The sequence below is a fragment of the Dromaius novaehollandiae genome, chromosome 1 (genome assembly GCF_036370855.1).
Source record: "Dromaius novaehollandiae isolate bDroNov1 chromosome 1, bDroNov1.hap1, whole genome shotgun sequence".
In the NCBI taxonomy this organism is placed as follows: domain Eukaryota; kingdom Metazoa; phylum Chordata; class Aves; order Casuariiformes; family Dromaiidae; genus Dromaius; species Dromaius novaehollandiae.
The window spans coordinates 73,069,020-73,096,822 of NC_088098.1; the positions used below are offsets into that span (position 1 = coordinate 73,069,020).

Sequence of the window (27,803 nt, forward strand, 5' to 3'; positions counted from 1 at the left end):
GAGGTCGCTTAAATATACTGAATATACTGAAAATAAATATACTGAAAATATTTTTAGGAAAAAAATTGTATTTCACAATACAAAACAAAGACTAGAACACGTGCTCAACCAACTGCAACATAAATGTTCTAGTTATGCCAGACACTTCAGAAGAACTGAGGACACTGGTTTTGTCCTACTGATTTATAGCAAGTGCAAGCTGTCCTGTGCCAATGGAGGTGTAAATGTACCTTACAGATAACAGTAAGGATAAAAAGGTTCTATCCTTGAGTACTTGGATGTGTGCACTTCTGCAGGCTGGATGTGCAAATGAACAACTCTTTCTAATTTACAGAACTCCCATGAATCAATGTCCAGTTTATACTTCACCTCAGAAATCTTGCAGACGGCAGAACTTTGCCTAAGGTCCGTCTGGAATACAATAAGGTGCATCCTTTTCCCCTTTAAAATGGCAATGGCCCAGGTGGAAGGGAAGGAATTGTAAACAAATAGTGTGAGTAGCAATATGCTGCTACATTCACAGATCAGAGAAAAGTTATACAGTGACATCTTGTAAATGAAAGAGGTTTTTATGCTGGGCCCAAGTGTCTCTCTCTGAACAGGGGAGATATAGGACAGCTGTAAGCCTTCAGGGCTTCCTGAACATTATTAAAAAAAAAAAAAAAAAAAAAAAAAAGGATGAAAATTCCTAGGAATTATTTGAATGGCTCTGAAGTAAAGTTTCTTGCAGATCATCTGAGAAGACCTGGTTCTTGTCTGCCTCACAAGATCTAAATAAAAATATATCTAACAGGAAAGAAGGGAGCAAATTTATACTTTTCTATATTTCAAGCTTAGCCACAAGTAACAGGACCATACCATGACTACGATCCAGATCCCTCTAAGAGTCAATCTGAGCTACAGAAATGGCCAGTCTTGCTGTAGCAAAGTGAATGGCATATACAGTCATATCAGACAGCAGTCCTGTTTTGAAGTAGTCTCATGCAAGCTTCAGTCTTCTGTGAAATGGATTAAGTACTGCCCCTTGAGAAAACAAAGACAGCTTTGGCTTGTACTAAGAGTTACAAAGATCATAGTAATTTTAATAGCAGGCAGTAGATGATGTGGGACTAGAAAAAATTGTCTTTGGGCTTGCAATCAAAAGCATCTTCCATTAGACTACTAAAATCACATGAAGTCTGCTACTTTTCCCACACATCCAAGACCTCTCGCAGCAGGGTCAAAAATCATAGGCTGTTTGCAAGAGCTGGTAACAAAGCTTCCTGGGGAGCCCTCCAGTACTTTCTAAAGCAGCTGTTTAGAAAGCATCTGAAGACGCATGGCATTTCATGAAAATGCCACTACACTTTGGAAATGTACTAAGACTCTACCAAAAAAATCAAGCCTGGATTTTCTGTGCACCAAAAATCAGAGCAGAGATAAACAGAGCAACAGTGTCCCTAAGAAGAAAGCCACCCACTCAGATCTCACTTGCTAATTACATTTCTTTTCAGCTCTAGTTAATGTTTTTCTAAGGTATCAGTTGTTCAAAAACAGCACGTCCAGGAACTCTCAGCTCTTGGCTGATGAGTGCTAATAGAGGAGGTAGCAAAGAGTGAGAAAATGTATTTTGCAAACTAGATTTTTAACTATTTCCCTAAACCTACATGTTTCTAGAGTCTATGTTTGGCTTGGGACTTGCAGACCTGGTGTACCTAAGAAGCTTGTTGCTAATCATAACTTTTTAACTCTGCTTGCCTTGACTCTCATAGGCAGTGTGAATTTATTTTCAGTTTGGATAATTACTTTTATCAGAGGGCAAAATAGCAAAGCAGTGTACTATGTTGCTCAGTCCCTCTCAACCGTATCCTACATACTGATAGTGGCTGGGCAAACTCACCGTTTAGACCTTGTGGACTGGATTTTCAAAGGGAGGCCCTTTGCACATACTTTTTCCTGACTTTCAGTGAGAACATAGGCCTTACTGAAATTCCAGCTAAAAGTGTTAATGGCACTTTAGAAAGCAAGATGAGTTGCCTCATAGCTTTTGTCAACTTAAATCAATTTAAACAATGCATCATTAAACAACAAATCAATATGGGTCTCTTGCTAGGTCTGCAAACTCATTTCAAATTAACAACCATAGACATTCTAAAAGAAATATGGCAACACATGCCCAGGTGCTTATAGGAGGGGAAATATTTTACCTGAGCATTATTACCTAATACTATTTCAGAGTCATGACACCATGCCATTTGCCACATGGTGACTGCTTGCTATGACTAAGCTTGTGGTTTATCACGGGTGACAAGATACAAGTGACATGAAAACAATACAACAGTCACCACCTATTGCAACAATTAACCCAGCAATCAATTAAATCAAATTTTCACAGAGAGGCTTCTGCTCTTCTAGAAGCAGTCCTTCCAGAGAGGTGCAAAGCCTGCCAAGGACTAGCAGATGAGAGTCTGCAAAGGACTTGGTGCTTTTAAGAAAGGAAATAGCAAATGTGAGGGAATGGAGCAGAATCTCATCCTGCCAGAATCTCTTGTGTGGATAATGAAGCCCCGTCTTGTAAATAGTCTCAATAGTGCTCACTGCGCTTAGAAACTAGTAGCAATACTGTATGTGGTGTGTAAGGCATGCGAATGGAAAATACAGAGCAAAAAGCCACCTGGGAATCACCAAAATGTTGGCATCATTCGGCCAGCTGTGCTACTCCGTGCCCTTTGTCACATGAAAAGAAATGTGGCAGAGATGCAGCCACTCTACTGTTTTTATTTCTGAAAGGTCATTCTCATTAATGGCCATAAATGTAGCATGAACAAGAGCATTACAGAGGTGAGCAATGGGTTAATTGAGAGCAGAAGCCAAAGAAATATCTTCATTGTTCAATGCATCTCTTCATCCCTTCCACTCTTAGGCTCCAACCACCGAGAGAAACAAGCCATGCTTAGTCTTGAAAGAAGAACATATGGAAGCTCACTAGTCACAAAGGAAAGATCTTTCAGTGGTTACTAACATAGCAACAAAAGGGAAATAAATGAATTTCCAGTCATAATATTTGCATTTCAGTCAAAAGTACTGCAAATATGTAAATAGGCAAATACAGTTATTCACTTAACACCACATATGTAATAGAATATGGCTTTATTTTACCATCATCCACTTTTAAGTCAAAAGGCAGGTCTGGAACATGGTATTTTGGGAATCCTAGAGCAACACATACACACAAACACACACAAATCACATATAAGAAGTAGCTGGCGTAAGGTAAGTAAGGTTAATGGCAAAAGCTTCTTTCTATGCAGAAGAAATTGAACATTAAAGCTGCAGCATTAGGAAAAAAGTTTAAAATCAGGAAATGAAGTTGTACAACAGACGAGAACTTAACAAAATTGGTGACCTTTCCACACAGATGAAATCAACTGAAAAAAAAACCAAACCAAAACCAGAGAACCAAACGAGACCAAAAGAGAACCTCCCCCCAACACACATACAGACAAAAGTGAGAGCACAACAAAGGAAGTGGAAGAAAAGTGTTACCCATAAGTAGCCGCCGTTTCACCCGCTTGTCCACATCAGCTACTGACGTGGCATTGTACTCAGAACTCTCAATTGCAGCCTCATCCTTCTCTAAAACACAAGTAAGGGACAAACATGGAGCAGTTGGTTAATCACAAGCCCAATTTTCCTCTGCCTAAGACAGTTTCTTGGCATGGCACAGCCAAAGCCAAGAAGCAAGGCATGAAAGCACTAAATCCCCGTTAGAGAGTTAATTCCCTTTGAGACCCCAGGAAAAAATTAAAGGGTGTTTGGGGGAAGGAGGAAGAAAGAGCGGGAGGAGGAAGAATGGTCAACTACCAAGTAATTAACCACGTACACGAAGCTGGATTCCTACTAGAGAACAAGACAGCTAACGTGAGTGCCCCAGAGAGGTGTTAATGATGGAAATTAAAATCCAGGGATGCTAGTTATACAAACTATTAAAGACAAACTGTGAAGTGACTCAGGCTAATGGTGGCATCAGGATCTGAAGTTGGCAGGCAGAAGACCAAGACAGACAGACAGACAGAGAGCTAGAAGAGTCCGGTGATGGATGGGCACAGATGCACCATAGTCTTGTACACATTGACACGGCGTGAAACGGAACCAAACAACAGCATGCAAATTAAACAAAAACAACAACAAAAATAAACAAACAACAAACCAAACAAACACAAAAAAAGATCAATTTGGGCAGTGCTGGTTGCCTGCTTGTCTATGAAACACTACTAGCTAAACATTCAATGCTAGAAAAGATGTTGCAAGAACAGGGTTTAGTAATTTTATAAGCATGCAGTAAGCAAGATGATGTCAGCAAAAATCATTTTACAAAGTAGTTTCTGATATCGTATATGTAAGAGTGTCATACAGCATAATGAGGACTTTAGTTTGGTTATGCTTCATTAGAAATACACAGAAATGGTCACAAGGGTGGGAAGAGATGATCAGTAAATGAAGTAAAAATAAAGATTTCTCATACAGGAGAGTGATGGAGAAGCAGCAGCTAGGTAAATAAAGTGATTTATACAGAGAGTAAATTGCTTTATTAGAAAAACAAAATGCAAATGGGGACTTTCACATGCAGGAAACAAAAAATAAAATAAAAGGATAAGTCAAGCAAACAAAGACAAAATGTGTTAGACAAAGGGTCAAAAAGTATTTATCTGGCATTGCAGAAGTTTGCATTCTTGCAGTGATGCCCGGAATATATACACCACTGAAGACAGCAAACATTGGAATCACTGAAGTGAGGAGGAGGAGGCTGGCAGGTTTTATTTGTGGCAAAACTACATGGTTGAGTGGTAACAAGAAGTTGTTTTGTTTTGTTTTTAACAAGTTCTAGATGGGATCAGGCTGCAATAGAGGCTTTTGTTTGAGATTTTTTTTTTATTTTGCTCTGTAGATAATTAATGTACGTCAGTTATCAGACAAGACAGGCAATCAGGAACCATCACCAGAAAGCAGGAATAAAAATATATAAAAAAAAATTAAGAAATATTCTAGGAGATAGAACTACTTAGAGGGAAGAAAATCAGCACAGGCAGTAATATGTGACTTACATCACAAGACCAAGGAATGTAACATGGAGTTGTATGTATCACATTACAAAAATGGGGAAAAAAAAAGTAAAAAAAAACAGGTGGAGTGTATACAGCTTTTAAAGTCATTTTTACATGCTGAACAATATAAAACATCAATCTGAGGATATCAGCGAACTCTGAGAAATAGGAGATCAATTATCCATTTAATAAAATCTGTTTTCAAGGCCCTCACTCCATAGCAAGTTTTCCACAGCTGGAAGTGCCACAGATCTCAGGGAGGGTTATTTAAACAGGGGGATTGCAAGACTTAGCCCACTGTGTTAATCAAAAAGTACTAGCTGAGAGATTCTGTAAACTGACATATAGCTTGTGTATACAACAAGGCAGAGTCCAGTGTTGAACCTTGTTCAGCTCTACCTCTACCAATATAACTCTGGTCCTACCACACAACATGTGCAATCAAACCCACCAGGAGTGAGTGAAGCTCTGTGCAGCCACTGAATTTAATGCTTAGATCTTACTATGGGATCAAGATCCATAGATGTGACCAACAGGTCGCTAAAGATAACTGACATATTTCCGTGGGTTTTAGATCAGGTGCTTTGTGTCTTGTAGTATTGATAAAGGAGAGAAAAGATGATAAATATGCATCCATTTATTTATTTTGTTAATTTCAGAAAATTCCTATAAATTCATAAGAACTTGAAATTAAACAAACAAAAAAAGTCAACATGGCCACAATGCTAATGAAAACCATTATGGGTTTACATTCTGATCTGAATTAAATAAGAATTTTCAAATGTTAACTTACAGAATGCAAAAACATCCCTTTTTATTTAAAAAAATGTGAAGACTGGAAAGAAACAGTGTTAAGCAAATAATATATTTATAATCATAAATATTTGCATAGCATCTCCCAAGCTTGTATCACTTTTCCCATTGACAATCTTAGTGAAAGCATATTCACTACAAGTGCTGTACTTTTTAGGATCATAAAAAATAAGGAAGAAAGCACATCATGATGATTAATTTTCCCCAGTCATCATGGTTAGAAAATGAGGATCATTTTCCTCACAATACTTACCCAAGGAAGTCTGACTCATGAAAATGAAAGGAAGAGCTGAACTTTCAGTCATAATTATGAATGTTTTACACTTTTTTATTTTAAAAATGATTAGTTATAAAAAAAGAAATAAGAATTACTAAGGAGTAACAAAGGGATACTTCATTAACAAACATTTCAACAAAACACACACAAATGCTTCTGTCTATATATGGTGAGACCTTAGCTGCTATGGCCAGGAACTGCTATTATACACTCCTCTCAGCAATGCTGCTAAACTCCGGTGAGATACAAATACACATGCATGTGCGCACACACACACACACACACACACACACACACGTGCATCTACATATTCTGTGAGGAATACAGTCTAAAATGTATCGTAGAGAAGTACTTACCAATGCAGGTTCGGCCATCCGAATGCAGGGCATACTTCTGGTGACAACCACACACAGGACCAGTATCTGTGTCATCACAGGTGTGTTGGCAGCCTCCATTCCCATAGTTACAGGTTACTAGTTATGCCCCAAATGAATGTGTATATATGTATATATAAATAAAATGACAATGAAACCAATTAGTTTTGAGGGCCTTTTAGAATGCAGAAGAGCAGTAACAAACCAAGACATAAGGCAACATCACATTTGTATTTGAAGGCATTTGCGTTCCCCTATTCTTTCGGAGCCCCATTACCTTAGCCGCACTCCTGTCTCTTGCCCTGCTCTCAATCCACCCAGTGAAAAAAAGGAAGGAGGGAAGGAAGGAAAAATGAATGAATGAGAAAGAAGAAAGAAGAAAGAGGAGAGAAGAGGAGAGGAGAGGAGAAGAGAGGAGAGGAGAGAAAGAGAGAGAGAGAAAGGAAAGAGAGAAGGAAGGAAGGGGGAAAGAAAGGAAGAAGAATGTAGTACTTTTTCCATAGTCTGAATTAGTAGCTTTAGCATGAATTATCAGCCAATTTCATCTGTTCCAAAAAGCTACATGCTTCATGTCCATGATGTATACAGCATGAAAATATGAGCACCCTACTAATACAGACATGTTTTTTCAAGTCTATAGACTGCATTTTTCTTCTCCCCCTCCTTCACTTCCTAAGTGGAGGAAGCAGACACCCAGACAGCAAAAGCAGAAATGCAAATGTCTTGAAATCTACTATTTCAAATACTGGTCCTCCCAGAGTAGAAGAATGTTTAAAAATAAACCAAGAAACATATTTTTTTCCTTTTTTTCCTTTTCTTTGCTGAAACAAAAAATACACTCTTCTTATGGCCATACAGTGTATTGGCCTCAGCTAGGAAGGAATGCCTGGAGATGTCACTTCCACTTGCATGTGTACAATATAAAATTGCTTGTAACTATTAAAAAAAATCTCTGGTGGAAAAAATACTAAACATACATTAAAGCCAAAACTTTTTCAAACGGATAGAATTTTGCCGTTTCCAGGAATTAATACATCAGATTCAATCTGCTTCGTTGCAGGATGGATTTGATCTCTGATTCTTAAGGCAAACCAGTTTTTAAATAATAAGCTGGTACACAACAGCTCTAATTTATCCCTGTTCTGTTTAGTCCTTTACAGTTGCATAGTGTGATGCTAAGTAAAAGCATTATGAATTCAGTTTACTTTCTTTATATACAGGTAATTTCTGTGCACAAGAATCAGGTTCTTTACAGATCTACACACATTGACAAGTAGAGGGGAAATCCCATGTCCCGTTACGCAGTTATATCATACTCATCATTTCAGAGGACTTTAATGTTTTGAAATGTTCTAATAATTTAAACACTGACTGCTGCTTATCAGAAGGAACTTCTTCACATTCGTCTTTATCAGAACTCCTCTCTAGATAAGAGAGTTTATAAAGGATCCAGGATGGCAAATTCCAATATATAGTAAAACCAAGATAACTATTAACAGGATTTTAAAATCAGCATCTAAACCTAAACTTAAATCTCCTTTCCAGCAGAAAAATATAATTTCCCCCTGACCTCAAGAACTTTGCTTTAACACCAGCTTATTATAAAATGGAGTAGACTGGAATTTTCAGCAACAGTAACTGGAATGGAAATATTCCACCTCTTGGGTGAGCCTGCCAGTGTTGGAAAGTCACACCACCCTCAGTAATTACTGAAGTATTTTGTTTAAAATGGAACAATTCTGCCACATTAGCATATCCAACAGAATTCCCATTAAAGCCACTTGCCTGGGTAGGAACCTCAAGTTCAGGAACCCACGGCCCCTGAGGCCTGGCAAAGATCACAGCCAAGACTGCCCATCTCTCAAGTGGGTGCAGGCCAGAGGCTACCATGTGTTCAAGCATCCTTCATCCTTCACACCTTCGCATTGTACAATTTGAATAAAATCCCTGCGTTATTCAGAGACAGCAAGGGAACAGTCTCGTGGCCTGGTGGTAAGAACAGTCATGGAGAAGATGGCCCACATGGATTCCCACCTCTCCTCCCAGGAATATCAGAACTTTACCCAAGTGGAAAAAATGCCAGTGAGAAAGATGGAGAGCAGCCTAATCCAGATTTCCTTACTGGAGCTTGACAGGTTGGGCACTATACTGAGAAATGGGAATTATGAGTTCAGGCCCACCAGAGAGAAGGGAATTGAACTCACACTTCCCAAACCATGAGAATCCCAGACTTCCAAGCAGTCACATTAAAGAAGCCCCTGAAACAACAACCACCCCCCAGACACTCTTTCTCTTCCTTCAGTTTTATGAACTTACTTGTTAATTTTTTTTCTGAAAAATACACCAAACGAATCATTCTGCTCTGCATCAAATAGGAATGGTGTTTCATTTCTTTCAATAAACAATAATATTCCCTTTTTTTTGATGCAAAACCAAAAATTAAAATTTACGTTAGTTCTCCTTTCTCAATATAGTCAGGCTGAAAAATCAATTCCTTGCTCAATGCTATGCAAGTCCTTATTCACCTCTCTTCTTTTTGCCCATTCATTGTTTTGCGGTTGTTTTTCGTTGTTCTTTGCTGTCTTTGTGCCCCTCCCTCTTTAAGCCCCATTGTGCATGCAACAGTAACACTTTTGGTTAGTCTGGGGGTAGATCATACACTGTTTCCCAGCCTAGATGAGAGAGGAACAGATGGAGAATGTTTGAATCAGCTGCCTGCAGCCTGATGGCAAACATGAACTGCCCTTCTGGCCAGCCGTGTAAAGGATGTGATAGAGCTGGGGCAGCGAGTGGCCTGGAAGGCAGCTGCTTACTTTTATCCAGATTCATGGGCACACACTGGCAGAGCTAATCTAGGATAAAGTAATTTCCATCCACTATCCTCCCTTCCTTCTTGACCCTACATGCCTGTTGGACTACTTGCAGGCTCACTCAATGTTTCTATTCATGTTGGACTGCCGTGTCATCACAAATTAACATGAAGGTGCTGTTTATGCCAGAGATTTAAATACACTTCTAGCCAACAGTATTTCTATTAAGTACTTTAAAGCACAATCTCAACAAAGTGTGTATTTTAAACAACTTGACTGCAGCAGTTATTTTTGGCATTCTTTGCTAAAAGCCTCCCCCCACAGAGATGAAAGTATTTTTACATGGTTTCTCTGACCAGTGTAATATAGGGAACTTTTCCTTTTATTATTAAACCCTGTTTCTGAGGAATTTGAACTTCTGTTTAGACCAGCTTTCTTTTTTTTTTAGCAGCTCGAGCCAAAACTCTGGAGCCTGACAGTTCTGCAGGTGAAATTGGTACAAAATCCAGTTGTAAAATGTATCATTTTGATTCTCCTCTAGCTTTAAGTCTGTGACAGTGACACAATGAGAAGTTTCTCTTGGTTAAAGGAAAAAAACCTAAATTCTTTAAAGGCAAGGGAAAATCCAGAACTACTCCATTCTTATCAGAAAGTGTGAAAGCAAAATGCATGAAAAATACCAAAGTTTTCTTTTAAAAATTATTTCATGTAAATTTGGACTCTGCAGCAATGCAAAAGACCAAGTGTGTGCTTGTTCAGTCTGTGACATTAAAGGAGGAAATAAAGACAAGGAAAATATTTTGACCTCCTAACCCTGATAGTGCACTTCTGACAGACACAAATGATCTTCAAATACTATAAATCATGTTATTACAATAAAAGGGATGCAAAAGAGGAGGTAATCTTTCTTACCAAAGGAGAGTATACACATATCTGTTAGAATCCAGACATACTTATACCCAGACAGCAGATTTAAAACCAGAATAACACCACTGCTTTCAACAATGGTTCAGCATTCACATATGTCTGAAGTGCAATCACGGTGCCGAGTTCTTTCCCTTAGTATTTATGTCATTATAATTAAAATAGTTGATATAGATAGGGAGAGACATCAATACCTTATTGGCCGAATCTTGACCTGTTTTTTGCAGCTGTGGGGGAAATACTCTGTACAACTGGCTATAAGCAGCACCCATAGAGAAGGCCAGGGAAAGCTCTTTGCTAGAAACATGAGTAAAAACAAAGTACAAGCCCTACAAAGATGCACATCATCTGTATGAGGTAACTAATGGCAGTGGCCAAGTTACCAGTCTGTCCTCCCAAGACTCTTCCTACTGTGAATGAAGAGCAACAGGGCACCCTGAGCTGAAGCGCAGACACTGGTGCTTCAAATCGCCTTCAAATAAGCTTAGTTCTCTCCATTGACTATCACACCCAGGCTCCTGACTTGGCCAGCTGCCTTTCAAGGTCTACAAGCAGGCAGTGTGCCATAATCCTCCTATTTGTTCTCCTGCTGGCACTGCAGCAGCAGCAGCATTTATTCGGTTTATGTACATGGATGTCCTGCTTGGCTGTGCTAAGGATCTCTGAGACATAGCTTAGCATGTAGGCCAGTGCTTACATCCATAGAAAAAATATAGACTAGTCTTGAAATGACATTTTGATGACGAAAGACACAGAACAATTGTTTGGAAGAAGAATGACACATTTAAAGAACAAAGGGTTTTTAACATACATATTCCAATAAAAAAATTTATTGATGTTTCAGGTTTGGCCCCTCAGAAGATAGAAAATACTAGAATTCAGCCTGACTCTACAGCCTAGTTCCTGCCTTCAATGCTTCTCTGAACTTTCATATTATCCTTTTTTGGTCTCTTCCATGTAACTTGCCAGTGATTAGGAGTGGCAAAAGAAAAAAAAAAAATAAGGCAGAATATTCCTGGGGTCAAAAAGGCATCTGATTCCTGTACTGAACTACTGTATACAGATTATATAAGGTCCATGCACAAGATGCCTGCACTGTGCAAACAGTGTCATCTATTTTAACTCTGAAGTGCTTGATAGAGTAGCATTAACAAATATTATCTTACTGTTTAAATACATGTGCATAATGTGTGTGCAGGTAAGACATGATTTGTCTACACACCTAGGCTTTTCCAAGAATCAGTTATTATTTGGAATCAAATCCACAGTGATCCAAAGACAGAAGTTGTATAAATAGCTTGAAGAAGTGGATGCACAGAAGTGCCTTTAGGAAGAAAGCCCAGGTAAGGAGTTATGTCAGCTTAAATTTTAAACTGTATTAATATCCTGAAGTAGCTTATTGCTTAGAGCTGTATTAAAGTATGGCCAAATATTGAAAGTAGTATTTAGTACCCAACAACCTAATTCCCCCCTAAGATAATGCTACCCTTCTCTTGCTTCCCATGTGGATGAGATGTGTAGCATTGCTCAGATGCCACAGAATTTGCAGCAAGCTAAATCTTTTTTTTTAGTATGACTTTCTGTGACAGCCTAAACCAGCACATTATAATTCCAGATAAATTAAGAATTGCCATGTTATTTAACTAAATTCACCATTAAACATGTAATTCATATAAAATTATGGACATCTTTTTCTATGGGATAAAGCCATGAATGCACTGCTTGCATTATTTATTCTATTTTTTCTATTCTGCAGATCTTTGTACTGATAGCAAATAGCTGCATGAGAACACTGTCAGCAGCAGCTGAAGAACTGGCACTTGGCATAGGTAGGAGGGCATGTTATTTTCTAAACTAAACATATTGGACAAGATTTTAGGAATTACTTAGCACTAGCCATCCTGCTCACTTAAATCACTGTTACAAGAGGGGGCAGGCAGAAATAGCTGTACTTAAGATTATCCAGTATTTTCCATTGAAAGACTCAGCTTTCACTTGCTTATAATTCTGCCAGAAATAATCCATTCAGGTTGCAACTTACATGCTTGTGGGTTTGCTCTGGGTTTCTTCTTCCTTTCTCAAGTTCCAGCTAAACTGATTCAGCTAATAAATTAACAAAAAATACCTTGTTTTGTCCATGCTTTGGAGAAAAAATCTTATCATCACTTTATCAAGTGCTATCATGCTCAGGAGCAGGAACTTGAATTTAACAGGGATGGCAGAAATAGGGGGTCATTGCCCATGCGTTTCCTCTGTAATCTGGAACCAAATTCAGAATTCCTAAGTCTCATCCTTCTGCTGCCAGCAAATATCTAGGAAAATCACTGACAAAACATATTCTTTTCTCATGGCCTGTGTACAAAGAAGATAGTTTACTGCTGCTTTGGATCTAGAGGATGCAGCTCTGCTGCTGAACTATACATAGGTATCTGTATGATTCTGCTTGATGTATTTCTACATGACCTGCTGAGGTCCCTTCCAACCTGAATGTTTCTGTGGTTGGGCAAGATTTTCTTTCTGTAACTGATTAATTGCTTGCTTAAAAAATATATTAAGAAAAATTAAATTGCAATATTAAGCACTCAAAAGCTACAAAATACCAGACTTTTACATGGTCCATAGGCTTTTCATATCGCAATAACCATCCTCAATGACAAATGCAGAAAACATTCCTATCTTATGCAGTGCACAGGCAGAACTGGGGAAAGTTAGGTCTGGGGAACCTCACTGGAGAAGCCCTGTCTCATTTGCTGCTGTTTGAGTAAATTAGAAGGCAAGGCACAGGCAAGAAAGGATGGTCTTTATTCAGACAGTGAACAGAGCCCTAGAAAACTCAACTCTATTTCTGCCTCTGCCATGGAATTCCTACTTGGGGCTGTGCAGGTCACTTAAACCACATCTGTTACAGGTTACTAATAAAATATTCCTTTCTCCCTGGCATTTGCAAGTACAGCTGGAGCCACTGGGAGCTTGGTTTTGATCATACTATGTGCTATAAATGCTAGGTGGGGTTCTGGGTGTCTCTTGTTTATCACCTATCACTAATGGCTTTGACATTAACATCATTATATACATTATCCATTTGTAAGGTAGGCAAAACAGTACTTTTGAACCTCACAAGAATGTTCTGAAGATACATTAACAATGCCTAGGAAGCACTCAGATATTACAGTAATGAGTACCATGGGAAAATCCATGAGGAAATTAAAAATTTTATGTTCAGAGCAGAGTTTGAATACTGTGCAGTGGGCAAGGCATGACACTGAATTATGAAGGAGAAGAAACTATTGAACGAAAGCCTATTTAATGAGCATTGACCATCCTGTCCACTGAATGAAGCAAGACACCTACAGTGACTGCTTTATCAGCATCCAATCAAGTGATATGTGACCATGTAATTAGGATGTAATGACACAACCATGGAATGCATGCATAAAAAGCAGGGAACCTCCTTCCAATTTTTTATGCTTTTGAACTTCAGAGTTCTTGTAACATCTTCTTTCCTCTGAGAAACACATATGTCTCATTAGCAGTGGACTTGGGCCAACCTTGAGTGCTTCTGAAAATCTCTCCCAGGATTCTGATTCAGTTGCAAACTGGCTGATAAAAATTTACCTAGTGAGATACTGATTCTCTATCAACTGTCAACATAAAGGAACAAGGAAGCAAGCTCTGATAAACCCTGAATGGCACAGTCTCCTGGAGGGACTATTGTAAACCAAAATGCTTGAGAGAAACTTTGAAGCTGCTTTAATCTCTGGTAATACCAGGGATACAAACCCAACCCATCTTAACAGGGGGCAAATGTCTGCTCTGTAGCTCCTCAATGTAGCTGTACTCAGTACTTGCAAAGCTGCAGCTAAAGATTGAAGCCAAGTCCACTAAAATGGTCAACTGTGAAAAAGTTTTCAAAAAGACAACATTCAGCTTCAGAACTAGACCTTTGTAAAGAGGGATGAGCCTGCTGCATTCTCAAAATTATTGTTCCAGGGTATCTGGCTACAGGTTTTTACTTCTTTGCATTTGGAAAGTCTAGAAGTATATATTTTTTTTAAATAAGACTCTGGAACATATTTGCAGAATGTCCTGTGGGTTTAGGGGTTGGTGTATTCTGCAGCAAGCTCAATGGCCTTGAAAAGCTCAGCACCCCTACTTAGAAGGCTGTTAGCAAAAGTTCATTATAATTCAAACTACAATTTGAACTCTGCAGGGCATTGAATAGATCCAAGTATTTTACTCCATTAAACTTTGACACATTTAGAAATACTCTAGAAGAGGCCCTAATTCTCCTGTCACCATCTCCCTATGAAAAAGGATAATGCACTTCCTAAGGAATGTACAAATTTGTGCAAACAAATAATAAACAGCATAAGTAAACATCCTCTCCCACTTTACCAATGTAGCTGATGTTGCACTGTAGTTAAGAGCACACAATGTTCACTTTTAATAAACACTGAGAATGAAAACGACCATAAAAGCTATTTTGTCTGTGCTTTGGACTTTCCCCCTGTATGGCTTCTTAAATCCTGAGGAGCAGTCGGGCTGTACAATATCTTGTGGCATTTTTTGATGATACTCAAAGGCGATCCTTTCGGCTTCATACTTAGGAAAATATCACCTTAGCATTTTTAAACCATGGAGATCACAGGAAGAAAGAAGTGGGTGTGGAAGAAAGGTTATGACAAAACATACTGTCCCTACACAAAGCATGAAGCATACTTCATGTCATTTTATTGCAGTTATTGCTTCTCTCTTTTTTGTCTCTCTCAAATCTAACAGGTAGGAAGGCAAGCTATTCTGACAGGGTCAGACCCAGTACTCACTGAAGCCGACATAAAGATTCCTATGCACTTCAGAAGCTTTCAGAAGAAGCTATTACAGAGGGTCAATTATTTTAATCTGAACAAAAGAATTGCAGCTTCCAATTTTGTTGGGTGAGGCACACCTTTCTTCAGTATCCCCACTTCTGGAATACATGACTCTGGGTTTTTTGGGTTTTTTTTTTGGAACAGTTTATATGATACAGGACTACAGCAAACATTTCTCTTTTTTTTAATAAAGAGAAATCAACACTGTTAATTTGATGGTGCTACCGGATTTATCATTAGAGCCATTAGTAGATTTATCAATGCATTCATCATTATGGACCTTCAAAATACTGCAAGCTGGAATCCTCTATGCTTGTTTTTCTGCTTTACAAAGAAAGTCTAGATTAAACTTGATCCCTCACTTTCTGCATTCATAGGAAGGTAGAAAAGTTGATACCATCTTAGTAAGAGCCTAGCTTCGGAAGTTCTATTATTCAATCCCTCTTCTCCATCCCTAAGCAAACCCTCTACAGAAAGAACACATTACTAAAGCTACAAATCACCTTTGGCCAAAAACAAGTTGATTTCTTGAATTCTGAAAAATAACAACATGAAAAAAATAAGACATTTGGGGGCATGTGAAATTTAATCTTCATCTACCTACATTTGCAGTCCTTCTGGTTTTTGGCAAGCTCAAAGCCAGGCCTACATTCACAGGCAACCCCACCTTTGGGCGTCTCCCGGCAGATGTGTGCACACCCATGATCTTTGTTCATACAGTTCATACCCTCTGTAAAAGAGAGAAAGAAAAATGGAAAATATTAGTGCTGAAATAAAATTGCAAAATAATTCTCCCCAATTATACACATCCAGTCATCCAGTGTCACTGTAATTTTTATCTTGTGTCTGGACAGCAATTCACAAGGCAAAAGACTGCAACTGAAATAAGAGGCATACAATCAAAAAAGCAGTGTAATAAAGGACAAAACAACCAACCACTGGGATGAATTACAGCTCTATTTCATGCTAAAACATTATAGTAATGTACATTTTGTGACTATAACATTTAAAGTCTTTAGTGATATAGCATGAGCAGGTAAAGGACCTGCATGGATTTAAAAACATTAGAATGCCAACCCCCTCATCCTGCAAGAAATTACAGGCTTGTACCTGGGTTCACTGTTATCTCATAAAACAACACAGGTACCCCAACAAATATCCACATTTATCCTTCCCAAACTCTTAAAATAACAGAATCCATTTTCCAAACTCAAACAAAAGTATTTAGCAACTGCAAAGATAATGGAAAATGCATGGAGGATTATCTGCATTTCTTTATATCTTTATAAAAATTTTCATTGCAAAAAGAAAAGAGAGAGCTGACAAATTTCACAGCATACTGAAGACTAACAGTATATACCTTCTTTGGGGCAAATATAGAGAGGACTACTCTGGGATACAGGGCATCTTTGCTGAAAGCAGAAACCCAGGAATTTGGGTTTCCTTATTCCATACCCCTATTCTAATTTTCTGTGAAAATATAGTGGATTCAAAGGATACTCCAGGAAGTTTTCTGTACTACAGGTGATTACTAGAGTTGAGTAATTGAGCTCACTGTTATTTTTTTTCCCCAAATTAATTTAATGTTTTTTACTCTCTGGTGCATTTTTATTTGTCTCTTAATGTGTTAGATATTCTCTAACCCACAAAATGTATTTTTCAAATGATGCATTTACTAAGGATCGTGTCGGAGCATTTGTGCTTGGAGCTGTTTCTTCACTATTTGTTACACATCTCAATTATCTGTGTATCCACAGTAAGTGCAGCCAATCTCCAACAAACCTATTATTACTTTTCTCTCTGAGTATATTAAACAGAACATACCAGCTGTTCAATAAAAGTCTAAGTGCCATGGATAGATTCATGTTAATGTTTATGCTGAAGAGCAATATCAATCGGCTTTCTTTTAATCGTCGTAGGGCCAATTTTAGGTTTCTAAATCATGTAAGTTATTTTGATTTTGAACGTGCCTGATACTCTTAGAGACTTTCATTACCACGTTAATTCAAATCCAACATATTCACAGAAATCTTGAACTCAGTCCTTATGGGTCAACATCTAACATTCCTAGTGTGAACGAAGGCTAGCTAAATTTGCATTACAAAACCTTCCTAGACTTCTCCTTGGGTATCCAACCTGGAAAGCAGAGACAAATTCTCCCAGAGTACACTGACAGAGAATTCATAGTGTAACTCAGCTTATTACTATGAAAATGGCATGTCTTCCCCAAAAAACTAGTGAAGGCAACATCAATGTGGACTCAGCAGCTCATTTGTCACTTCATAGCATGGCTACTCCTACCTATTCTAGGCTAATTTCTCAAAGAAACTCCAGTGTAAAAAGTTCAGTTTAAACCTACAGTGATGACATATCGTAAATTAGTGGTTTCTCATGGTTGTTTTTGATTTCAAAGGCAAAAACAATGACTACCATCCCTCTTGCAGAAGTTACATGAACCTATCTGCCATCTCCAGCATCTATACATGCTGCCTTTGTGCTTAGGCTGGGCCAATACTTTAAGTGTCAAGGTTTTCTGATGAATTTGGGCAAAAGCTTCTCAGTGTACAGAACAGTTTTTAATCAAACACAAATAAAAGGATTAGCATGTAAGGCAGCTACTGAGAAACTTTGTGTACAAAAATATAAGGAGTAAATGTCATAGAAAGTCAGCCAGAGATTCCCTCAGGTTGACAGAAGCTAACAGCTTCAGAAGTTATTTGCACTGCTTGGCTTTACCTCAGAAAGGTTTATATTAGCAGAGCAATGAAAAACACACATCATCACCGGTCAGACAGAGAATTACTGTTGATCTCGCCTAGAAAAAAATCAGGATCTTAGGTCTCGCTGCCTATAAGAACCACATTATAGAGAACCGATGCATTTATCTCTTCTAAATCCACAACCTTTTCAACCTTAAGGAGCCTAAGAACTTGCCAAAGCACAAAATAATTTGCTTTCTGTAAACTGGAGCCTAAAAACATGCTAATAGAAGACACAATACATATTATACTATACTGTCTTATACATAAAAGTAAGGTATGAATGTTTTGTTTGCATGAACAGATACAAGAAACCTGGGAACGGCCCGATAGAAGGTTTTGAGGCATTTTATAATCTCTTTCTCTCCACTTCTACCAACAAAGGATTTCAGACACAATGTGTCTAACAAACTGCATTCCAGCACACTACGCTATGTTCAGCAAAGGATCTGGGAAAGATAACACATGCCTGATTGAGTCACACTGCTGAGGCAATGAGAAGAGAGGAATTAGATAGATGAAAGAAGATATTTAATGGCCCAGAAGTGTAATGAAGCAAGTGATTTTCAGTGTTTACTTACAGATACTGAATATCTGCCTTTGCTAAAATCACTAGGGAAGAGAGAAATTGTACACTGCTAAACATACACACAGAAATTGAAGGTCAGAATTATTACAGTTTGAAACTAAAATAAAATATAAAGGAGTCTAGTATTTGTGCATAAGACCAGATTATTTCAGTTCTGGTATTAATTATTTCAGTTATTGTGTTAACTAGGTAATTCAAGCTGTAGAAAAACTATTTGAGTTCAGTGTTCAGCTGGAGAAGAACACCATAAAATCTCCTAGGTCTGAGAAACACTATTTTATAAATTTTCAGTTTTTCTGCTGAAATGAAACCATTATTTTTTAGACAAAACCAGGAACTCATACATAATGAAACTTCTCATTTATATTTTAATATATTTCAAAATCCTTAAGAATTAAATAAAAAAAATTCTAAAGAAAATTTTCTTTAGACCTGAAAGAATGATTTAAATAAAAAGTGCAACAAAGAAATATTTTGGCCTGCTTAAAAAATGTAATCTAAGCCAAATTTAGATTAATTTGTAAATAGTTTTAATCATTCCAGATTTTCTTTTTTCAGCGATTGAAATATTTGGCCAGATGTCTTCTGTTGCAATCTACAAACACAAGTGATTTATGAATCATTGTTGATACGTAATTTTTATTATTTTTTTCAGAGCTGACTGTTCAGACAATACTGAATCTTTTATAATGCAGCATATACATCACATTAAAAATACAAAAATACACTAAATGCTTTCCTAATATTAGAATAATTCCTATACAAATGCATGTAAATGGGAGAGAAAATGATCCTAAAATTACTTTGTTATGTATTTTCTTTTGCAAAATGTGGCCCAAACTGTGTAAGAAGCATGAGCTGAAAATACATAAACACCTCAGACACACTTGCCTATACTGGAACTGGACAGAGTGCACTGCTGGTAGTCAAGTAACTGGTCTGCAGACTGCTCTCTGCTGTGCTATAATAGTAGTAAAATGTCTGAGTTACCATCTCCCTTCACTATCACCTCCTGAGAAACAATTTTTTGCCTTATTTTAGTTCATGTTTAGCAGCCACCTAACGTGCACATGCTCTTTACATTAGGGGTCTAGAGTGTGAATAAAGGCATGGAAAAAATTTGCCAGGTGTTAAAGCATGATGTTTCTCAAGCATCTTGGACAGTGCCTGCCTTGATGTTCAGCCTCGCTGGGAACTTGGGCTGAAGGGTGACCTGCTTCCAGACCCACTGGAGCAGCGTGCGGATGGAGCCAAACAGCTCCTCTCCAGGATGATGGGAGCGCGCTGAGCATGGGCATCACCAAAAATGCTGTGTTCCCTCTGTGGATAAGCAGCACAGTGAAGGCCAGACTGCTTGATCTGAAGAGACAGGTGGGAAACTAGTCATTTAGGTACAAAGCACGACTGTGGAAAAATTGGGTGGGAGTTTGCTGCTCAGCTAAATGAGTTTGAGGTTTTTCTCTTGATCACCATAAGCTCCAAGTCAGCAGAGGGGCCCCAACTGTGACAGCGGCGCTCTGCGCCCAGGCATCGCTCCTTCCTAGAGCAGAGCAATGCAGCACAGAACCACGGAAGAGAGGGGAAATACCTACGTAATTATTCTAGGCCTTCGCCAAGACAGTAAAGAAATATGCCCACAGCAATTTCACTCCAGTGTGTTGCATAGCCTGGGCAAAATGTCAGATGATGGACCTCCAGCCTGGCCTTAGCCAGAATGTATTTGCATAGCTGTATCTTGTACTATGCAGCTTAGTGTCCTCTATCTCTCCCCTGTAGCGTGTGCAACTGCACCACTCTGATTTTGATCACAAAGAACTTCTCCTGACTGCTTTTGTTGATTTTTGCAGTGGTCGGTGTGTACTAGCTTCCTGAATTTATGTGATCACAGGTCAGATGAAAGACCATAGTTCCCAAAGACTAAATGTTGATAAAAAAGAAGTCTGTGCACCAAAAAATCCCTACGTTATTGTCTTCATGCTAAAATGTCCAACCACTAAAAGGTTCTAGGTTTTTCATGTTAACCATTAATTAAAGCAATAGCTAATTTTCATATACACATATTTTTTAATCTATCTTTTAAACATCCTCATATGCTGTCTGTCCAGAACCTTTTTAAATTACTCCTGGAAAAGGAAGACATACCAAGTGCACTGCCACGCATTTCCAGAAAGTAAAATCTCCTACGGGCAACTTTCTTATGTTGCTTTGTTACAAAAGGCAAATTCAAAACTGTGTCATTCCACAAGGACACTTCATGGCTTTTAAAAAGATCATAAGGCAATTCTGAAATCAGTGATGAAAACAGAATGGTCCAGTCTGCATCTTTTGTTTGATGAACTGCCACTATTCAAAGTAGTCTTTAGAGCCTAGCACAAAAACCAAGTGCATTTGCTCTTTGGCAGTGCTGGCAGATGGCAAAATAAGAACTTTTCAAACACAGACATACACATTGTCAGCAAATTCACCTTACAAAAAAGAAAGTAAGACAGAATCCAAAGGAAAATATAATAAAAACAGGAACAGAAATGCTGTTCATGGATGGAAAAACACTAATCAAATTAAAGTAAAACACCTCTTAGCATTTTAGATATGATTTGAGAAACTTTCTCCTATTGCATTCACGGATTTTTTCTGACTTTCAGTCACGAAAGATCGTTTATGAGAGAGTGGCAAACATTGTTTTATGACCTACAAACCAACATTCATTCCTGTTCCTGGCCTAGGAGAGATTTGGGTCTGAGTCTACTGCATTAATCCAGTCTGCCATCTAGTTATCACAAATCTCTTAATAGCACTGTTCTGCAAAATGTTCAGTCTGATACAATGACCTTTCCATTGTATTATGCTCTAAAAATGTTTTCAGCTCAGTGGCTCTGAAAGTGCTTAAATCAGGCTGACTGTGACAACTAATGTACTGATCAGCCTTTATTTTTCATTAACACTGCCTGTTCTCATCTTAATTAAGACTTCTAGCAATTATTTTACTCTGTAACTCAATATAAGCTTATCTTCTCCTGTGTTCTCACAATTTCACTTACTCTGTATTTATTTTGTTGCTATTTTTTATAACTTTCAGATAAACATGCTGATTCAAAATACAACCTGCAAACAGCAACTTAAAATTGTGCCAAAAATGCAATACAGTAAAAACTTTTAGAGTATTGTCAGAGGTATATGTGGCTGAATGTGGTAAAAGAACTACAAGAGTTCTAGAACTTAACCCTTCTATGCACACTGACATACACAATATCATTTGCATCATTTATACTCAGTTCCAAAAACTACATAATTTATTTCTCCTTTTTGCAGGTAAATTAATTTTAGCAACAGGTAGACAGTAAAACCTTTTCTTACAGCTGCACCCGTATTTAATAAAAACTGCATCTTAAAAAAAAGGATCATAAAAAAAAGTTGTGGACTTGACTAGATTGTGTGATCAAAAGCTGTTAAAGCAAGATAAAAGACATTAAACATAAGTTGTATGCAAGTCATTGTTTTGCTGGACTAAGATAAGCCACAGTACTTGATAATTTATTAACTGTTTTACACACTTTTAATGAACATACCCTGAATGTAAAGTAAACATAAATCCTTATAACACAAACAACAAGCAATTGTTGTGGTTAGTTTCTCTCCATCAATCTTAATTACAGGGAATAATTACTTCTGCTTGGGTAGGGTACTCATGAGGTGCTGTGAAACTGTTGTCAGTGATATTCAGGACTTTCAGGTATAGGTTAGAGTCCTGCTAATTTAAGGATTGGTAGAGTTGGACTGTATCAGGAGGGGAAATCATAGTTACATCCTTTAGACTCTGCTCTGTTAGATCAAGTATTAAGTGCCAGTTTAAGAACAAGTCATCTGACCTGGTATTCTGTGATAGGAATTAGATGTTTCTCAATACTTATGCAAGATCAGACTATAAATATGTACTACTATTATACATTGCATATAGATCACATGCACTATAATATAACATATATATTAAATATCATACCAAAATATAGTATATTGTGATTATAAAAATATAAAATAAGAAACAGAATATAATGAGAAATACAATTTGCTGAGGTCAGCTGATGGTCACTTCTGGTCATTCTCTCAATGACTGTTGCAAGAAAGGAAAGAACGTATCTTCAGCAGTAGAGAGAGGAAAGAATACAAGAGGAAACAAACTTTCTTATTTTACAGCAGTTCACTAAAATATGAACATAGTAGGACTTTTTTGTTTTCTTTTTAAAAATGAATGTGAGAAACTACAGACCCACAATAAAATTCACCGGTCAATGACTAAGCAATATAGAAGATTAATAGAGACAACTCAACCCCAGAATTTTTTTTTTTTTACTCTCTTAAGAATGGGGACCAAATAAACACCATAAGTTCCTGATGGAGACAGGAACATGATGCTAATGAAAGTGAAAAGCAGCTGTTTCAAGCCAAATTTTACATTACGCATGTAAACTATGGTCATATAAGCTCAGTTAGATGGTTGACTATCCAAAATATGCATACTGTTAACTTTTCTGCCTGCTTGTGGAAAACAGCTCCCCATCCATACCTGTGAGTATTCCTGCTTTGGCCTTTTATCTCAAAGATCTTATGTATTCCACACAGCGATGAAAATCAACATGTGGCTAACCAAACCAGCTACAGTCAACAAATACATATGGTCAGATCTTGGCTCCATTGAAGCCAAAGCATTGTTTTCCAAGGGCCTGGATCTGACCTTCACCTTTGTGCTGCACAGTTTCATCAGATGTTCAGGACATTTCTCTCACTAGTCAGGGCCTGATTCTGGGAGGGGAAGAACATCTGGTAAGTTTGGCTCCCCCAGGGAGCACCTAAGATACTCTCATCTCAAATCAGTATATGCCTTTATAAGAGGATAACACCCCCCTCACCCCTCCAAGATTTGCTCTCTTTGGCAAAAAACAGAGGATGAAACTAATTGATCCAATCATCTACCCTTGCTCAGCCAGTTCCAGTGTCATGGGTACAAAGCATCCATGTAGGAACAGACTAACTGAGCTACATGAGAAACATCAAATCAGGTATGCCAGAAACATAGCAATCTATTTCATGGCCTAATGTTTTTCATCTTGTCAACTGAATGAACACAGGACTTTCTTACCATTCTTGAAATATGCATAGTGTTGCATGGTTCTGGCTACAACTTTAGAAAAATATAGTTGGTTCAGTGACAGTAACTAACCCCAACAGAGGTTTAAAAGAAAACGAAACAAACAAAGGAGGCCAACTGACCCAAGGAAACAGAATTCTACACAACTAAGTAGACTGGCTGGATAAATTCTGGACATCATACAGGAAAACAGCTGCTGGTATATTACAAAATAAACAAGTTCAAGTTTGTTTAGCAATCACATGTGTTCTCAGTTTGGATATAAACCATACTTAGGGACAACATCTTCAGCAGGCAGGCTTGTGGTCTCATCTCTGACAAGATGCTCCTGCTCTGAGTGGCAGCCAGAAAAACCGCATCTGTCATCCAGCTTTGAAGAGGGGTTTTGCCTCAAGATTTAAAAATAGGCACATGTCAGAAATACAACTTCATTTTGTCAGCAGTAAAGGCAAAGATTTGCAATTCTGCAAAGGTACTGTAGCTTCAGAAGAGGATAGAAAGATAAAGTGAGATATAGGAGTTAACAGACCAAGTTAAAGTTAGCAGAAGAAACATGCAGGTAGGGAAAGGAAATAGATGCCTAATTTTCCAGAAAATGTCTAGAGATTCCTGTGGGACCACCACCAGAAAATAAGAATTACTGGCTGAATTCCAGCCTAGGTGGTTGCGACTGACTATTGCTATCATGTGATGGCTTTTTGGGGGATCATGTGAAAGAAGCTGGTAACCTTGGTTTGGTTCCCGTATCACAGAACTACTAATAGAAGCTGGTGCCCACCCAGAAACCTTTTCCCATAGTCTCTGTGGAGAGACTGAATATAGTTATCTTCTGATACATAAATGTGCTTGGTTTATCCCAAAACAAATTCCACAAGATAGTACTTGCAACTTGTATTACTGCTGTTCTGGCAAAATCAAGCCTGTCAGTCTCCGGGAGTATCAACTTGGCGCCTGCCGCCTGCTGGCAACTTTAATTTCACACAAAGTGGGGAAAAGAAAGATAAGAAGAAAAGAAAGCAAAGCAAAGCACAATGAACACTAGTACAATCTGCCTTTAATCTTGTTTAGTGTTTAAAAGGCAGTTACTTTAACAGTAAAGCAAAGAAAAAGAATAGGCTGGTTCCTGGGGAGTCACAGCCACAGAAAGCCTATTGGCAGACTGGATGGAGGGGACCCAGGAGGACAGACAAGACCGTAGCGGAGCTATCCTCTTTTTCCATTTGAACCTTCTCCACTCCTGCTATATTTCTTGGTGCCTTGGTTACCACCAAGTAAACCTTGAGTATTCTGATATCCTGAGCCCCAGAGATGTGGTGCCTACAGTACAGCTACCAAATGGCAACATCTTCAAGGCATGCGCAAATACTTTCAGTGAGGTAGGAGTTTGGTAACTACAAAAAAAGCCCAAGTTGTCTCAAAAATAAGAAACTCAGTGGTTATTTTTGAAAATGCTAGCCTTTGGGCCCTCATACTATACTGGAGATATGAAAACCTAGCTCACTCTTTTCTAAAAGGCTCTTAGTGTCTGCTTATAACATGGGAAGACTGCACAGATGTAGACCAGAAAATGGCAAGAAAGTATTTTTTTCCTCTGTGGTTACAGGAGAACTCAGTATTTAAACAGAACATCTCCACCTTCTGCCAAGTGAAACTTCTCAAGAAGATGTGCCTACACCAGCAAAGTTTTTAGTCTTCCAATAAAAAGACTTTAAATAATCTGAGAGAGCTGATGCTTTCTACAAGTGTAAAAAAATCATTTAATTGGAAATGCAACTTTCATTAATGTTTCATAAGAATGTTTTCAACCACGTATAATCAAAGTTTAAATCACTACAGTATCATTTGTGTAACTGAAAGGGAAGAGATGAGATTGAGAAGAGATACCTAAAATCCTACAACTTTTTCTCCTTGTTCTAAAATTCACATAGCTTACATTAAACAGCCTTGCTTTCCAGAAAGAAAGATGCTTGATCTAATTCTAACAAAATACTTCAAAAATAAGTATTTCTAGGATACTTTTTAAAACACGTAACATATAGTGAAATATATAGTGTAACAGTAACTATTTCAACAGCACTTTCCTTTGCAGGACCTCCTTAGCATCCCAACTCATCCCAGGAAAATTTTCTAACTTCTTGCAAGATCATGCAATAAGATATAAAATGAATATGTGCTTGATCAGCACCTTTGGAAGCAAGACCAGGCATTCAGCAGGTTTACTTTCAGACTCTGTTATTTAAGAAAGCTGTATAGTAAATAATCCTTGCAAAGCAGCAGAATAAAACAGATTCTTCTTCTGGGTTCCTATTAAGCTTTAACTAACACATTTTATCCCCCATGAAACCATTCAATGATGAACAGCCCTGGATGGACATGAGGGTTTACTGTAAAATCCCAGATGGATGAATGATCTCAGCAACACTGATTGTGCATTGGGAACACACTCATAGTTCTCAGTGCTGTTTTTAGGGCAGTAACTGCTTCCTGTGGCCTTGACTTAAAGGCATTGCCTTTCCAAGGCGTAATACATCCCAAATCAGACAACGCTGTGATACCATTCCACAGAAACCTGATACTAGTTTTGCTATTTTAATAAGACTATTTTATTATAATAAACACAACAGTAAAAGACAATTCTAAGTACTTTGTGTTGATAGCTGGAAAAAGTTTAATACATGCAATAGATTTTTTCCATTTTTTTAAAATAAACAGAAGACATACTGTAGACTAATTAACAAAATGATAGAGAATATATATAGTGTATAAAATTACATATATAATTATATAACATATCCTACATATATGTATGTCTCTATATATAATATACATATAATCCCATAAACATGTTGTGCTAGAGGCAAAAACTGTCCACAACTCTACAAGTGAATATGGAGCGCAGACCAAATGAATACCTTGTATCAAGCCCATCACTTTCAAAAGGCTAAACATGACCAAGATTCATAGCTCATCCTGTTACTGATTTTATTTCTTACAAAATAAAACTCTGACCATGAGGCCAAGGAATTCATAGATTTGCCCAATTTACACAAGCATAGAGAAGAAGCCATCTAGCTCAAAGGCAGTCATCTTACTCACAGATAGGGGATAGAGCAATGCAGTTTCTGGCCTCCAGTTCAGTTTTTTGAGGCCAGTTCAGCTCCAGAAAGCAATGTGAAGCTACATCCATGTGTAGCTGTTCTATAGTCTCCAAAATTTCACATTTCCATCAATGTTTTGACTGTAGAAAAATCCAATAGATTTAATTGGTCTCCCATGACTTCCACCAGTGTGGTGACTTTCAGCAGAAAAGGTCATTCATATTTTAGATACAAACTGGAACCAAAATTTTAACAGTTTTAACAATTTTTCTCAGAAATGAGACAGTGGGTGCATCTATGTAGTACCTTTGCACACAATGCAAGTTCTTCTTGGGTGCAAAAATTTTGTATCCAAAACCTGAGGTCTGTACAGCACACTTCCATGCACCACTGATGTGCAGGAAATAGTTTGTCTCTTGAAGAAGTCAAGCTGGAAGGTGTGCACCACGGTGCTCAGCACCTCAGAGTGCATAATGCATTTCAAACTTGTTCCCAGTTTCAACACACTGCCTACCTCTTCTATAAATACAGGCATGTATATATCGCTGATGACTATCAAAGAAATAGAGCAACCCAGCTAATAGCAGTGCAGAAGAATCGAGAAAAAATAAAATGACACTCTGCCTTAGAAAATGCTATTGCTAAAATTTTATACTTGTAAGACTGTCTACACCTGAGGATAGTGGAATATTAAATATGAAAGACAAAAATATATGTTTGCAAACTGCCTTGTCAATGGGCAACTAGGGGCTGGTGTAAAAGCCAAGTTATCTGGAGTATTGTCATAACTAAATAACTATTTTAATAAGCTCAAAATATTTGGCCCTTCTCTTCTGTCTCTTGATTGATTATTTAGTGGTTCTGGTGGTAGAGCTCATAAATCTTCAAAATTCTTTCAAGTTGTTTTTGTCTTTTTGATCAAAGAAATGTTTATGTACTCTTCCCATACAGTGTCTCTTTAAACCATTGGGTTTTTCAAAGTGTTTTTTTTTTTAACACCATAATGTGATGTACCCAGGGAGGTAAATGATGTCAGAATCCTTTCTGCCCCAAACCAGTCTGTA

The 27,803-nt window shown here is 37.9% G+C and overlaps 1 protein-coding gene across 7 annotated transcripts in view; it reads right to left on the reverse strand.

The window, feature by feature from the left end:
• The window catches only part of SCUBE1 (signal peptide, CUB domain and EGF like domain containing 1), a 220,679-nt gene that overhangs the window by 97,320 nt on the left and 95,556 nt on the right, over nucleotides 1-27,803 (reverse strand). For 5 of the 7 annotated variants that reach the window (XM_026114052.2, XM_026114051.2, XM_064516668.1 and 2 more), the window contains 3 exons: nucleotides 15,755-15,880; nucleotides 6,531-6,647; nucleotides 3,526-3,615 (listed from right to left, as the gene is read on the reverse strand). In XM_026114052.2, coding sequence (XP_025969837.1) covers nucleotides 3,526-3,615; nucleotides 6,531-6,647; nucleotides 15,755-15,880 — 333 coding nt within the window. The remainder of the gene's footprint in view (nucleotides 1-3,525; nucleotides 3,616-6,530; nucleotides 6,648-15,754; nucleotides 15,881-27,803) is intronic. The other 2 variants (XM_026114056.2, XM_026114055.2) reach the window with 1 other exon arrangement.